The 13710-nt window shown below is 42.6% G+C and overlaps 1 protein-coding gene across 1 annotated transcript in view; it reads right to left on the minus strand.

Annotated features, from left to right (window-relative positions):
- METAP1 (methionyl aminopeptidase 1) overlaps nucleotides 1-12539 on the minus strand; it is a 39473-nt gene extending 26934 nt beyond the window's left edge. Inside the window, exon 1 of the mRNA XM_024212842.3 lies at nucleotides 12424-12539. Coding sequence (XP_024068610.1) covers nucleotides 12424-12537 — 114 coding nt within the window. The 5' untranslated portion in view covers nucleotides 12538-12539. The remainder of the gene's footprint in view (nucleotides 1-12423) is intronic.
- Nucleotides 12540-13710: the final 1171 nt, after the last annotated feature.

Here is a 13710-nt window from a genome sequence, read left to right on the forward strand (position 1 = left end):
AAAAGAAAATGGATAAGAGTTGAAGGACAGAAGAGGAGGATAAGGAAAGGATTTGGGGGCAAGCAATAGGTTAAAGTAAAAAACAGTGAGGGAAGAAGAGATTAAAATAGAAGGGTGGATGAATAAGGTGCTGAAAAGGAACCCCCTTCTGTCGCTGGCAGACCAACATACGCCATTTCTAAATGGGGCTGGTACTTGGGAGGAAGACAGCATGAAAGCTGAAATCTAAATTAAACCCTGTTAGAACTGCAGATGGATTTCTGAGAGTAGGGAAAGAGGTGGATTTGACAGCAATGGGTTGTGTGTGATTTTCTACACGCACACAGGCCTTGTCTCCACTTGCGACAGCATGTACCCTACATGTAAGCTACATGCCACAGTGAAAAACAAACTCCCCTCACGATGCAGTATGTTATCTACACAAAGTAGTAAAAGGCTCTGGCGGGGGGGGGGGGGAGGCAGTGGGTAAAGTTCCTGCAGTTCCCTGCGGTGGAAAAAGTCTTCAGCGGTGAGGAGCTGCTGGAGCCTTTCCCCGCTGCCTCCCCCTACCAGAGCCTTTCCCTGCCAGTGGAGCCTTTCAGCGTGGCAGGGATAGGCCCCAGCAGCAGGGAGGCAGTGGGACACTACACTGCTGAAAGTAGCAGCGTAGGCATGGGAGGCACTGCTTGGGTGCGCAGAGAGCCATGTAAAGTATATACCCTAAGGTTCTGGCATGTTTTTACTCACCTAAGCAATGTCTCGCTATGTACACTGCTATTCATACCCATGCTAGGGGACGTGCAGCGTACGTACTCTACATGCCACCTTAAGTGTAGACATAGCCACACACACAACATGCATAATATATACATACATGCATGCATACACACAGTGTCACACAATGCCTTTCAAGATGTTCATTCAGTCACACTTTGATGAGTTACCAAAAGAGTATGGCCAGGGTGCCTGACTCTTCCAGGCCAGCCTTCAGTGAAAGTCACTGACTTTCCCCACTGTGCTAAGCATCACACATCTCTAAACAGCAAGTATTGAGAGTCTTCCTCCATATATCTGAAAGCCTAATTACAAATGGTGTTCTATTCTTAGCTCTGTCCCCATATCTACTCTGGCGACACCATCAGAGGACCCAACCACATCAGCCACACCATCAAGGGCTCATTCACCTGCACATCCACTAATGTTATATATGCCATCATGTGCCAGCAATGCCCCTCTGCCATGTACATTGGCCAAACTGGACAGTCCTTCCACAAAAGAATAGATGGACACAAATCGGACATCAGGAATGGTAACATACATAAGCCAGTAGGTGAACACTTCAATCTCCCTGGTCATTCTATTACAGATTTAAAAGTCACTATCATTGAACAAAAAAACTTCAGAAACAGACTTAAAAGAGAAACAGCAGAACTAAAATTCATTTACAAATTTAACACCATTAATCTGGGCTTGAATAGGGACTGGGAGTGGCTGGCTCATTACAGAAGCAGCTTTTCCTCTACTGGAATTGACACCTCCTCATCTATTATTGGGAGTGGACTACATCCACCCTGATTGAATTGGCCCTGTCAGCACTGATTCTCCACTTGCGAAGTAACTCCCTGCTCTCCATGTGTCAGTAGATAATGCCTGCATCTGTAACTTTCACTCTATGCATCCGAAGAAGTGAGGTTTTTACCCACGAAAGCTTATGCCCAAATAAATCTGTTAGTCTTTAAGGTGCCACCAGACTCCTTGTTGTTTTTGTAGATACAGACTAACACGGCTACCCCCTGATACTATTCTTAGCTCTAAACTTTCTGTTCTTGTAGATGAAAGTCTCATTCACATGAACATTTTTTGGTTGTATTTAATCACATTAACTGTTTGGAAGAGGGCAATTTCACATTAACTGTTTGGAAGAGGGTAATTCCACTGATTTACACCAACAGCTGAAATTTCCGAGAAAAAATAAGCACTTTTTTCCTTTATAAGGAAAGCCTAGTGCTACTGATGAATCATCATAATTTTAAACTGCTAGCCATAGCCAGCAATTTATTAAAACCAGTGTGTGCATATACTCAACCCCTGACTGCTACAACAGGTCTGAAAACTACAGGGTGCAATTTAACATTAAAAACGAACACACACACACACACACACACACAAAAAAGAGACCCAATTAGCCTCTCTCTTCCCGGGGTGGTGAAGTGTGCGGGCCTGGGGGAGGAGATGAGACACGACACATGGACTCACAAATTTTTTTTAAAAGTGTAGCTATGTTTGAAAACAATGATTGTCTTCAATGGGAAAAGTTATCTAATCAATTTTAAAAAGTTAAAAGCCATTTGAAGAACCATTTTCCATGACTCGTCCTGACAATTTTTGTGGTTTACAGTCATATGAACCTTTTTTTTTCAAATGTATTTCTCTCCTCTATTGCTGTATGAGAGTGCCGCATAAAGGGGAAAACTGACTTGTAGAGGAAACAGTGCAAATTACTACATACAAAATAAACTGAAAAACTAAGGGTAAAACTGTCCTCAACTCTTGGCTATTGTTATCTCAGAAGTAACTTGAAACAGCAGCAGAAAAACAGAACTGTAATTTTCATTCGATGTTGTCCCTTTCAAATTCACACATTTATTTTGGCTTCAAAACACTACGAACTATTACAGTCATTCTGTACCTAATAATAATAATAATATGGAGATATACCTATCTCATAGAACTGGAAGGGACCCCGAAAGGTCATCGAGTCCAGCCCCCTGCCTTCACTAGCAGGACCAAGTACTGATTTTGCCCCAGATCCCTAAGTGGCCCCCTCAAGGATTGAACTCACAACCCTGGGTTTAGCAGGCCAATGCTCAAACCACTGAGCTATCCCTCCCCCTAGACATGAGCTCAACCTGATGCTCACTAGGAGCAATGTGTTCAACTTAACTTGAATCCAAAAGAGTAATCAAACACAATCAATATTAAATCTGTGGGATTATTTCCCTTTCAGAGACAGTTTCTGTCAATCGAGCCAATTGGCTTCTACCTTAGGGAGCCAGCTCAACATCTGCTGATTGAAATGTTGATATAGGTACGCACTAGCGCATTGCTTTGCTGCCAACAGCATTTTCTGGCACATGTGTACTACAAATGATGGTTAAATGTTATGTTACGTATAATCAGTAAACAGAGTATGTAAGAAAAGCTGTAAAACAGACAATTCTACAACGTATTCACTGACCTGCTCTTCACACAGCAAATGTCAGGTTAGCTCTTGCTGCAGCAGTCATTCAGAATACTTCTAGCTATTATACTTGAATGGTCCCCATTACCATGGTACCTGAGAACCTCCATCTTTTGTAGATTTATCCTCACAACAAACTTGTGAGGTAGAGAAGCACTAGTATCTCAACTTTACGCACAAGGAACTGAGGCACGGAGACACTAAGTGATGTGCCCAGGGTCACACAGGTAGGATGTGGTGGAGCAGAGATTTGAAACTGGGTCACCAGCATCCTAAATACTGGACCATACTTCTTCTCACAATCTTTCTAAATAACACCCACACCTCCTTTTAAATATTTACAAAATCATTTCTTGCAGTCTGAGACTTGAATTCAATCAAAAAGAATGCAAGTCATAGGAGGGGATTAAGGCTACACTAGAAATGCTGCAGCTGTGCCATTTTAGCGCTGTAATGTAGTCACTTACTACAGTGATGCAAGAACCCCTTCCATCGCTGTAGTAAATCCACCTCTCCAAAAGGCAGTAATTAGGCTGATGAAAGAATTTTTCCATCCACCTACTGCTGTCTACACTGGGGCTTAGGTCAGCTAATTATAAGAATATAAGAACAGCCATACTGGGTCACACCAAAGGTCCATCTAGCCCAGTATCAAGTCTTTCGATAGAGGCCAATGCCAGGTGCCCCAGCTGGAATGACAAGAACAGGTAATAAAGTGATCCATTCCCTGTCACCCATTCCCAGCTTCTGGCAAACAGAGGCTAGGGACACCATCCCTGCCCATACTGGCTAACAGCCATTGATGGACCTATCCTCCATGAACTTATCTAGTTCTTTTCTGAACCCTGTTACAGTGGAGTCACATCATAGGCACATTTAACTTAGGCAATTTTAACTATACGCGCTCGGCAAAAAACAAACAAAAAAAAGAGAAAAATAATTTAAATACTGTACCTGTAGTGCGGGCAATTCCGCCCGCCATTCCACTCAATGAGCGTTTGATTATACATGATTTTCGCCTTACGTGCTGACTTCAGAACCTAACCCCCACGTAAGATGCGACTCCCCTGTATAGTCTTGGCCTTCACAACAGCCTCTGGCAAGGAGTTCCACAGGTTGACTGTGCATTGTGTGAAGAAATACTTCCTTTTATTTGTTTTAAACTTGCTGCCTATTAATTTCATTTAGCGACCCCTAGTTCTTGTGTCATGAGGAGTAAATAACACTTCCTTATTTACTTTCTCTACACCAGTCATGATTTTATAGACCTCTATCATATCCCCTCATTACTCATCTCTTTTCCATGCTGAAAAGTCCCCATTTTATTAATCTCTCCTCACATGGAAGCTGGTCCATACCCCTAATCATTTTTGTTGCCCTTTTCTGAACCTTTTCTAATTCCAATATATCTTTTTTGAGATGGGGCGACCACATCTGCACCAAGTATTCAAGATGTGGGTTTACCATGGATTTATATAGAGGTGATATGATATATTCTGTCTTATTAGCAATGCCTTTCTTAATGATTCCCAACATTCTGTTCACTTTTTGACTGCTGCTGCACACTGAGTGGATGTTTTCAGAGAACTATCCACAATGAATCCAAGATCTCTTTCTTGTGTAGTAACAGCTAATTTAGACCCCATCATTTTATATGTATAGTTGGGATTATGTTTTCCAAAAATTGGCGTCACATTTATCAACATTTAATTTCATCTGCCATTTTGTTGCCCAGTCACCCAGTTTTGTGAGATCTTTTTGTAGCTCTTCACGGTCTGCTTGAGACTATCTTGTGTAGATTTGTATCAGATGCAAATTTTGCCACCTCGCTGTTTACCCATTTTTCCAGATCATTTATGAATATGTTAAATAGGACCGGGCCCAGTACAGACCCCTGGGGGACATCACTATTTACCTCTCTCCATTCTGAAAACGAACCATTTATTCCTACACTTTGTTTCCTATCTTTTAACCAGTTACCAATCCATGAGAGGACCTTCCCTCTTATCCCATGACATCTTACTTTGCTTAAGAGCATTTGGTGAGGGGCCTTGTCAAAGGCTTTCTGAAAATCTAAATACACTATATCCACTGGATCCCCATTGTCCACATGCTTGTTGACACCCTCCAAGAATTCTAGTAGATTGGTGAGGCATGATTTCCCTTTACAAAAACCATGTTGACTCTTCCCCCAACAAATTATGTTCATCTATGTATCTGACAATTCTGTTCTTTACTATAGTTTCAACCAGTTTGCCCGGTATTGAAGTCAGGCTTACCGGCCTGTAATTGCTGGGATCACCTCTGGAGCCCTTTTTAAAAATTGGCGTCACATTAGCTATCCTTCAGTCATTTGGTACAGAAGCGGATTTAAATGATAGGTTACAAACTACAATTAGTAGTTCTGCAATTTCACATTTTGAGTTCCTTCAGAACTCTTGGGTGAATACCATCTGGTCCTGGTGACTTATTACTGTTTAGTTTATCAATTTGTTCCAAAACCTCCTCTAATGACACCTCAATCTGCAACAGTTCCTCAGATTTGTCACCTAAAAAGAACGGCTCAGGTTTGGGAATTTCCCTCACATCCTCAGCCGTGAAGCTCAATGCAAAGAATTCATTTAGTTTCTCCGCAATGGCCTTATCGTCCTTGAGTGCTCTTTTAGCATCTCGATCGTCCAGTGGCCGCACTGGTTGTTTAGCAGGTATCCTGCTTCTGATATACTTAAAATTGTTTTTGCTATTACTTTTTGAGTCTTTGGCTAACTGTTGTTCAAATTCTTTTTTGGCCATCCTAATTATATTTTTACACTTCACTTGCCAGAGTTTATGCTCCTTTCTATTTTCCTCACTAGGATTTAACTTCTCCTTTTTAAAGGATGCCTTTTTCCCCTCTCACTGCATTGACAGAGTTAAATTACAAGCATTAAAAAAAGAGAATGGGACAAGCACTATCTCCAACTCATTTTCTTGCAAATATTCTCAATACTCGGTACCAGGGTCAAACCTTAACTGCTGAAGAAGAGGAGTTGGCTATGACACGGACATCCAGCAATCATCCCTCCAGAATGCCAACTATAATAAACTTCAGAGCTAAAGGTAAACCATTCAAGAAATATATGTTTGCTGATGATGTTTTAAAGAAAGTCACATCAGTGAATTGGTGGAAGTCACTTAAGCACTTGGATTCAGAGACAGTTGAAGTGATAATCTCACTTTTAACACCAGTAGCTTCTTCTGCCTATGTAGAAATAATATCTTCTTCCTTTGGACTAATTCATTCCAAATTGAGAAATTGTTTGGGACCTGAAAAAGCAGGAAAGCTTGTTTTCCCTTTCCAGATTATGAACAAATAGGAAAATGAAGGTGAAGACAACTGAGTTAGCTGCAGAAGCCAATATTTTAAGTTTCTCATGTTGACCTGGCTGACATAGTTGATTTAATATTTTTTTTTTTTACAAAATATTTCATTTAACTATTTTAGTTAAAAACAATTTTAACAAAAAACAAACCTGATTTTAAAAAACTTGAATATTTAACTAAATTGAAAAATTCGTATGCTTGTTTTGTTAAAATATTATATATTTGCCATTGGAAAAAAAAAGTCCAGAATATATAATGATGTTGTTTTAGTTAAATAAAACAATTTAAATGTCTATCTGGTGATGTTCTCCTCCTAATATAGCATGGCAAGAAAATCCTCCAAATATTAATGATTAACCTGTTGAATTGGAGATCGTTCACCTCCCAATGACTTCAGAAATATCTGCTTCAATTTCTTTTGGTAGATGAAATAACCAGTCATTCATTCATTTTCTGATATAGCTGTAAAACTAATCTGAAAAGTTTTCAAAATAAATCACTTTAAAAATGTATAGTGTGTACCTTCTAAAAATGAAACCTACATCTATCTCGGAGTTGTGAAGAATATGTATTAAGGTTATAACAACCAACAAGAATGCACTTTTATGTAGAAATCCATGATTAAATCGACTAGTGACGACTAGTGATTTAAATCAATTTGATTTAAATCAGATCCACCCTGCAACTACTTAAATATTGCAGATCAGGAATCCTAGGATCTAACCCAGCCTCGGAGAGGCACGTGCAAATGTTGTGTAGTGGCTATCGCTAAATAATCTAAGCACATATATTTAGCACATCAATTCAATCTGAAAGGCATTGCAGCTAGTAGCGAAGACTTGGATCTGCCATATAAGAGTCTTAGGTACTATTCCCAACTCTGCTTGAGGTGACTTGTGCAACCTCCCTGTTGCACAAGTCAAGGAACTGGCCCCGAAATGTATTATCCATTTTTTCCTACTGTGGAGTTATATGTTATACTATACTATACCAGTACAATAGTCCAACAGTTAAGCTGCACATTCCATTTTAAAACTGGATATTTAACCTGCTCACAATATTCAAAAATTGCCTACGGGACTCACTGCAAAACTGGAGAGGGTTGAGGGCATTTAAGACAGCTTTTAATTATTGACTATGAAACAAACTTTTTTAAATGCACAAATGTGAGAATGAACTTTTTTTAAAAAACATAAAACAGTTTAGCCTTAAAATTTCATACTCTTAAATACATAGTCCTCATACGGTCACAGAATTATAGAAATGTAGGGCTGAAAGAGACCTCAAGAGGTCATCTAGTCCGACCCCACCCTGAAGCAGGATTAAGTATACCTAGACCATCCCTGGTAGATTTTGTCTAACCTGTTCTTAAAAGCCTCCAATGATGAGAATTCAACAACCTCCCTAGACAATTCATGAGGAGTGTGAGCTTTTAAAAGTTTGAAAACTTTTGGTTTTGAAATAAAATGTGATAAATGAATTAGGAAAATCACAGGGAACTTAGCTGAATATGTAGTAACTGAATTTCATATGGTTTTTAAATCTAAGTTGTGCTGAGCCTGACCATTACTTAGAAGGAAGATCTCCACAGGAATAAGAAGTCTATGGAATGTGTGTACAGTACTCTTTGTGCACCTATTATTCACATACCTTAAAGCTGTGTTTCTCAAATATGGCCACCATGGCTAGCCACCAGGGTTTTTTCTTGCGGTCACAGCTTCCTGGGTGGTGACAGGGGCGGGTAGCAAAGCAGCAGCCCCTCCCCTGGGGCCGCAAGAAGGGATTGGGCCCTGCCCCTCTCTGGAGCCACAAACACCACAGGAACAGACAGCCGGTGTGAGTCCCCCACCTTCCTGGAGGTTGTGGGGCTCAGGCTTCCGGCTTCAACCCTGGGGTGGCGGGCAGCAGGCTCAGGCCACGCGGCAGCTGGCCCCGGCCATGGGCTTCAACCGTGTGGCTTCATGCTCCAGGCTGTGGCTGCGCAGCCAGGGGCTCCGTCCCCTGGCTGCTGGGCTTCAGGCTCACCACCCCATCATCCCTGGCCCCTGCTGCCACCCCCTGCCCCTCACCCATCCACCCCATTACCCCTGGCTCTCGCTGCCTCCCTACCTACATTCCCATCCAAGGCTTAATTTGTCTCCCAGCTGAGTAAGTCTGCTGTGAAAAGTAATATTTGTATGTTTGTAAATATCACTTTTCACTGCCCCCCCCCCAGCTAGTTAACAAGTCTGGTGCTGTGAAAAGTGATATTAACAAACATACAAATATCATTTTTCACAGAAGCAGACTTTCTAGCTAGCAAGTCTAAAAAAAAAATAGGCAACCAAGAAAGCAAAAGAAAACAACAATAAAGACAAGAACATGCAACCTTGTGTTTCTATTCTGGTTAGGTCCAGTAAAGAATAGAGACAACTGTTCGTTATTATTAAGTCAAAAAAAAAAATCCCAACCGTACATAAATAAATTATTATGATTTGGACACATATGTGCCTATTTATTTCTTTTTCCTAAAGTATTAAGTATTTTAGGAAAAATTGCCGTAGCGACCACCAGCAAGAGTTGATGGCCGTACTATGTGGCCACCAAAAAATTTGTTGCGAGAACCCCTGCCTTAAAGAGGCCTTTGCTACTACTACTACCCGAAAAAACAGATCCTGCTTCAGCTCCATGTATCGACCTCCTGATCTGGGATCCGAGACACCTGTTTCAATTTGCTACCGGAAAGGATTAATCACAAATAAAGATAATCATTCTTTTAGACACAATGAAGAGTAAAAATGCTTTGTACTTTTCTAGCATCTTTCATTCGAAGATCTCAAAATGCTTTATAACTGTAAGTTAACCCTCACAATAACCTTTTGAAAAAGTAATGATAATGTACCTTGACTTTACCCACCATTAAAATGAAGCAATTTTTGGGGTAGAACAGAGTAGCTGGGTAACAAAACAAATGGATATTACCCAACAGTTTAGGACAAGAAGCGAAGAGGAATACCGTATTCAATTAAAACTGGAAGATTAATTTTAGATAAACTAAAGGGGCCTAAGACCATGAAACAAAATTCAAGAGAGGGTCAGACAAATTCAGAGTAACCATGTTTAGGGCAAATTTCTAAAACCTCCTCTCTCTGAGAAAGAGGAGAAAAGCTTCATTTACAAGAAAAGTGACCTTTACCAGGGAAAGGAGAAATGAAGATGACTATAGACCACTAGGGACCTCGCCATCCAGATATAATTTACCTGGAAAGTACACTTAAATACTATGACTATGGGTGCTATAGAAAACCCTAAAGAGATAAAATGTTTAATTTCCTCACTGCTCTGCATTTAAATACTCAGCTTTAATATTGCATAAATTTAACTGTTTGTATTGAATTATATATTACTACTTATATTTTTAGACATTTTCCGTATTGGGTAGTTCTATAAATCAGTACATGGATTTCTATATCAAGACACATGGAATATCCTCTCCAGCCTATGCCAAGAGCAAACAAACTACTAATTAGGAACAATTTTTGAGTGTGGAAATATGTATTGAATATGAATGGATACAGGATCTTCCTAAGGAATTTATTATTTTCTCTGGAACCTTAGGCCTGTGAATTTTTCACACCCAAGTGATTTACTTAAGCCAACCTAACCCTTGGTGCAATGGAAGAACTCTTCTGTTGACCTAACTACATCCACTCAGGGAGATGGATTAACTACAGCAATAGGAAAATCCCTTTTGTTGCTGTAGGCAGCATCTACATTACAGAACTACAACTGTAGTGCAATACCTGTGCCGCTGTGGCTCCTTGCAAGGTTTCGTGGCTTTTAATAATAGGTTTTCTATACTGTTTTTCATCCACAGCTCTCAAAGCACTGTTCAAAGGAGGTGAGTGTTATTATCCACATTTTACCAATGGGGAAACTGAGGCACGGAGCAGTGAAGTGACTTGCCTAAGGGTTATCCAGCCATTCAGGGGCAGAGTCAAGAACAGAAGCCAGGTCTCCCAAGTCCCAGTCCAGTGATCTATCATTAGGTCACATTGCTTATCTGTGTCACATGATTGAGCTTTAGAAAATAAGCTGCTGCACTATAATTTTGAGTAACTTTCCTTGTATCTTACAACAGTACTTGGTATTCAGGTAGAAGAGTAGAAAATAAGAATCCTTTCTACATTCTGCAGACTTGAGAGAGGAAAAAAAACCCTACAGATACTGCTAGAATTTCTGCACAGACTTTTATTGATTTGGCTATTAACTTACAACACGCTATATTCACCAAGTAATATCTATATACAGTACATACTGAAGATGAATCTGTATTGCCTGTTTTGCATAGGGCAGCAAGTTACAATGGGTAGTGATGATGGAGCCAATCCCACAAATCCTCTATACACAAAACACTCCTAGGAACAAGAGAATCAGAAATACCATTCCGGGTAGTGGATAAATATGGAATAACCTACCCATTTGGGAAGTTTCTTCCCAACCCCAAGCAGTTAATAGTTGGCTTATACCCTGAAGCAGGAGGATTCATGTGCCTTATAAATAAATGTTTCATAATCCTATTTCTCTTATCAATGATACTTTTGACAATTAATTGCACCAGTTAATTATGCACCAAAATATTATATTTATTCACTGAGGCCAATGGGCAAGGATTCAACTGTTTGTTTTACTATTTATTTATTTAACCATGCCTGAATTATAGTTATTTTACCTTAAATCTGCAGAGCCTATAACATTTTTTCCCAAGAGCTTGTTTAATTAATGTACCCAGAAAAACAGAAAAGCCATATTTTCAAAGCAATAAGTCCATGTTACCCTAGGCACAGGAACATTTTAAAAGCAATTTGATTATCAGGTTCCATTTTAAAGAATTAAGCACATACTTTAAAAGAGGACACAACAAATGTGAGACACTGAGAAAAACTCCTTCATGCTACAATACTCTGTCTACACAAGATTGGAATATTACAAACATATATGGGATAACAGAGGCAATGATTTACACACACAAAATCTAGTCCACAGCATCTAACTTCCTACACAATAACAAATGTGATTTCTGTGAAAATAAAAGCAAACACTGACCCCCCCCCCCCATTCTTTCTGAAATGCACTGTGAATCTGACAAAGCAAGCTGAACTGCAAATTAACTTGCAGTTAATTAAGTCCAGCAAAAGAGGGTTGGGGGAGAAGGAAATAAATGACAGAGCTGAAAAGAGATGTAGGGTGCTAAACTGTAGTAGCGAAAGATACAAAAGGAGAACTGTTTCAGCATTTCCACATGCTTGCATCCAGATAGAAACATGGTCCCCAGTCAAATACCTTCCTACAGGGTCTAATTTTCTGGTGTGAACTTTCCTCTAGGGTCCAAGTACAATCTTTCCCCCACTTCGCCTTTGTAAAAGGGACACACCATCCAGCCTAAGCCTATAAAAACCAAGTGTGTGTTTCTGCCTGTCCCTTGTAAACGCGGATCTCGGGGGAAAGAGTGAAAGGGGGCAAAGTTGGAAGCCTCGCTGCAAGGATCACAGGCCCATCTGCTCCTCACTCTCTCCGAGTAACACACCTGCCCCCGCTCCCCACCTGAAAGCGCCTGCTCACAGCAACCAAAAATCACAGGACTTCGCAGACAAACCGAAACTACGGCAAGCGCCAGAGCAATGCAGGGAGATGCCAGGGTTCCCGCCCCGAGCAGGCTCCCCGCACCCCAATTGGGAGAGCAGCAGCAGCAGCAATGGGAGCCTGGCGGGGGTGTCCGGACAGGAAGCAGAGCCCTGCCTGCAGCCGCGTGAGCCTAGGCAGGGAGCAGCCCGGGGCAGAGGGCCGCGGCAGGGGCTTACCTGGGAGCAGAAGTAGGAGCCCTGGATGCCCAGCTTGATGCAGGTTGGGCACTGCAGCTTGGCCTCGTGGCTGCACCCAGCCGTTTCACACACCCGGGTCTCCACGGCCGCCATGCTGCTGCCACAGAAGCGACTCGGCAACCGGGAGGGAGGAGCCGGCGGGGCCCTCTGACTGAAACGGGGGCGGAGCCCCAGCCGCGCCAGAGCCGGCACCGCCCCTCGCCTCTCACGTAGGGCCGGGCTGCGGCGACGGGCCCGTGTCGCGCGCGGGCAGACGGCTCCGGCTCCGGCTCCGGGCGTGTCTGGCGCCCGGCCTCGCCCTGTCAGAGCAGCGCAGCGTGCTCAGCTCGTCTGGCCGGCTGCGCTGGGGGCCTGCGCAGCGCCTCCCGCTCGCCCCGAAGGCCCTCAGCCCTGCCTGTGCACACCGCTTCCTGCGCCTCTGAGCGGCCAGGCTGGGTCAGCCCGGCAGCGCCGAGCCCCACCCGATCCGCAGGGCTCGCCGCGCCAGGGGATGGTGGGGGCCGCGCGGAGGGTGACAATAACTTTGAGCCCCGACCGATAGTCAGGTTTCCTGGTGTCGAGCTGCTTCTGGGTCCTGTTCTTCCTCCTGCCTAACAGGGAACCGGGGCGCTGGAACCATTTGTATAGCGGGGGTGCTGAGAACCATTGACCCAAACTGTAAACCCTGCATATCATGGAAACGGTTTCAAGCTAGTTCCAGCACCTCCATCCGTGGGGCCCGTTTTGTTTAATATCATTGTTAATGATCTGGAGGATGGTGTGGACTGCACTCTCAGCAAGTTTGCAGATGACACTAAACTGGGAGGCGTGGTAGATACACTGGAGGGTAGGGATCGGATACAGAGGGACCTAGGCAAATTAGAGGATTGGGCCAAAAAAACCTGATGAGGTTCAACAAGGACAAGTGCAGAGTCCTGCACTTAGGACGGAAGACTCCCAGGCACTGCTACAGACTAGGGACCGAATGGCTAGGTAGCAGTTCTGCAGATCAGGAGCTAGGGGGGGTCACAGTGGACGAGAAGCTGGATATGAGTCAACAGTGTGCTCTTGTTGCCAAGAAGGCTAACGGCATTTTGGGCTGCATAAGTGGGGGCATTGCCAGCAGATTGAGGAATGTGGTTGTTCCCCTTTATTCGACATTGGTCAGGCCTCATCTGGAGTACTGTGTCCAGTTTTGGGTCCCACACTACAAGAAGGATGTGGAAAAATTGGAAAGAGTCCAGCGGAGGGGTAACAAAAATGATTAAGGGGCTGGAGCACATGACT

The sequence above is a fragment of the Terrapene carolina genome, unplaced genomic scaffold (genome assembly GCF_002925995.2).
Source record: "Terrapene carolina triunguis isolate 2854851 unplaced genomic scaffold, T_m_triunguis-2.0 Scaffold436, whole genome shotgun sequence".
Lineage (NCBI taxonomy): Eukaryota > Metazoa > Chordata > Testudines > Emydidae > Terrapene > Terrapene triunguis.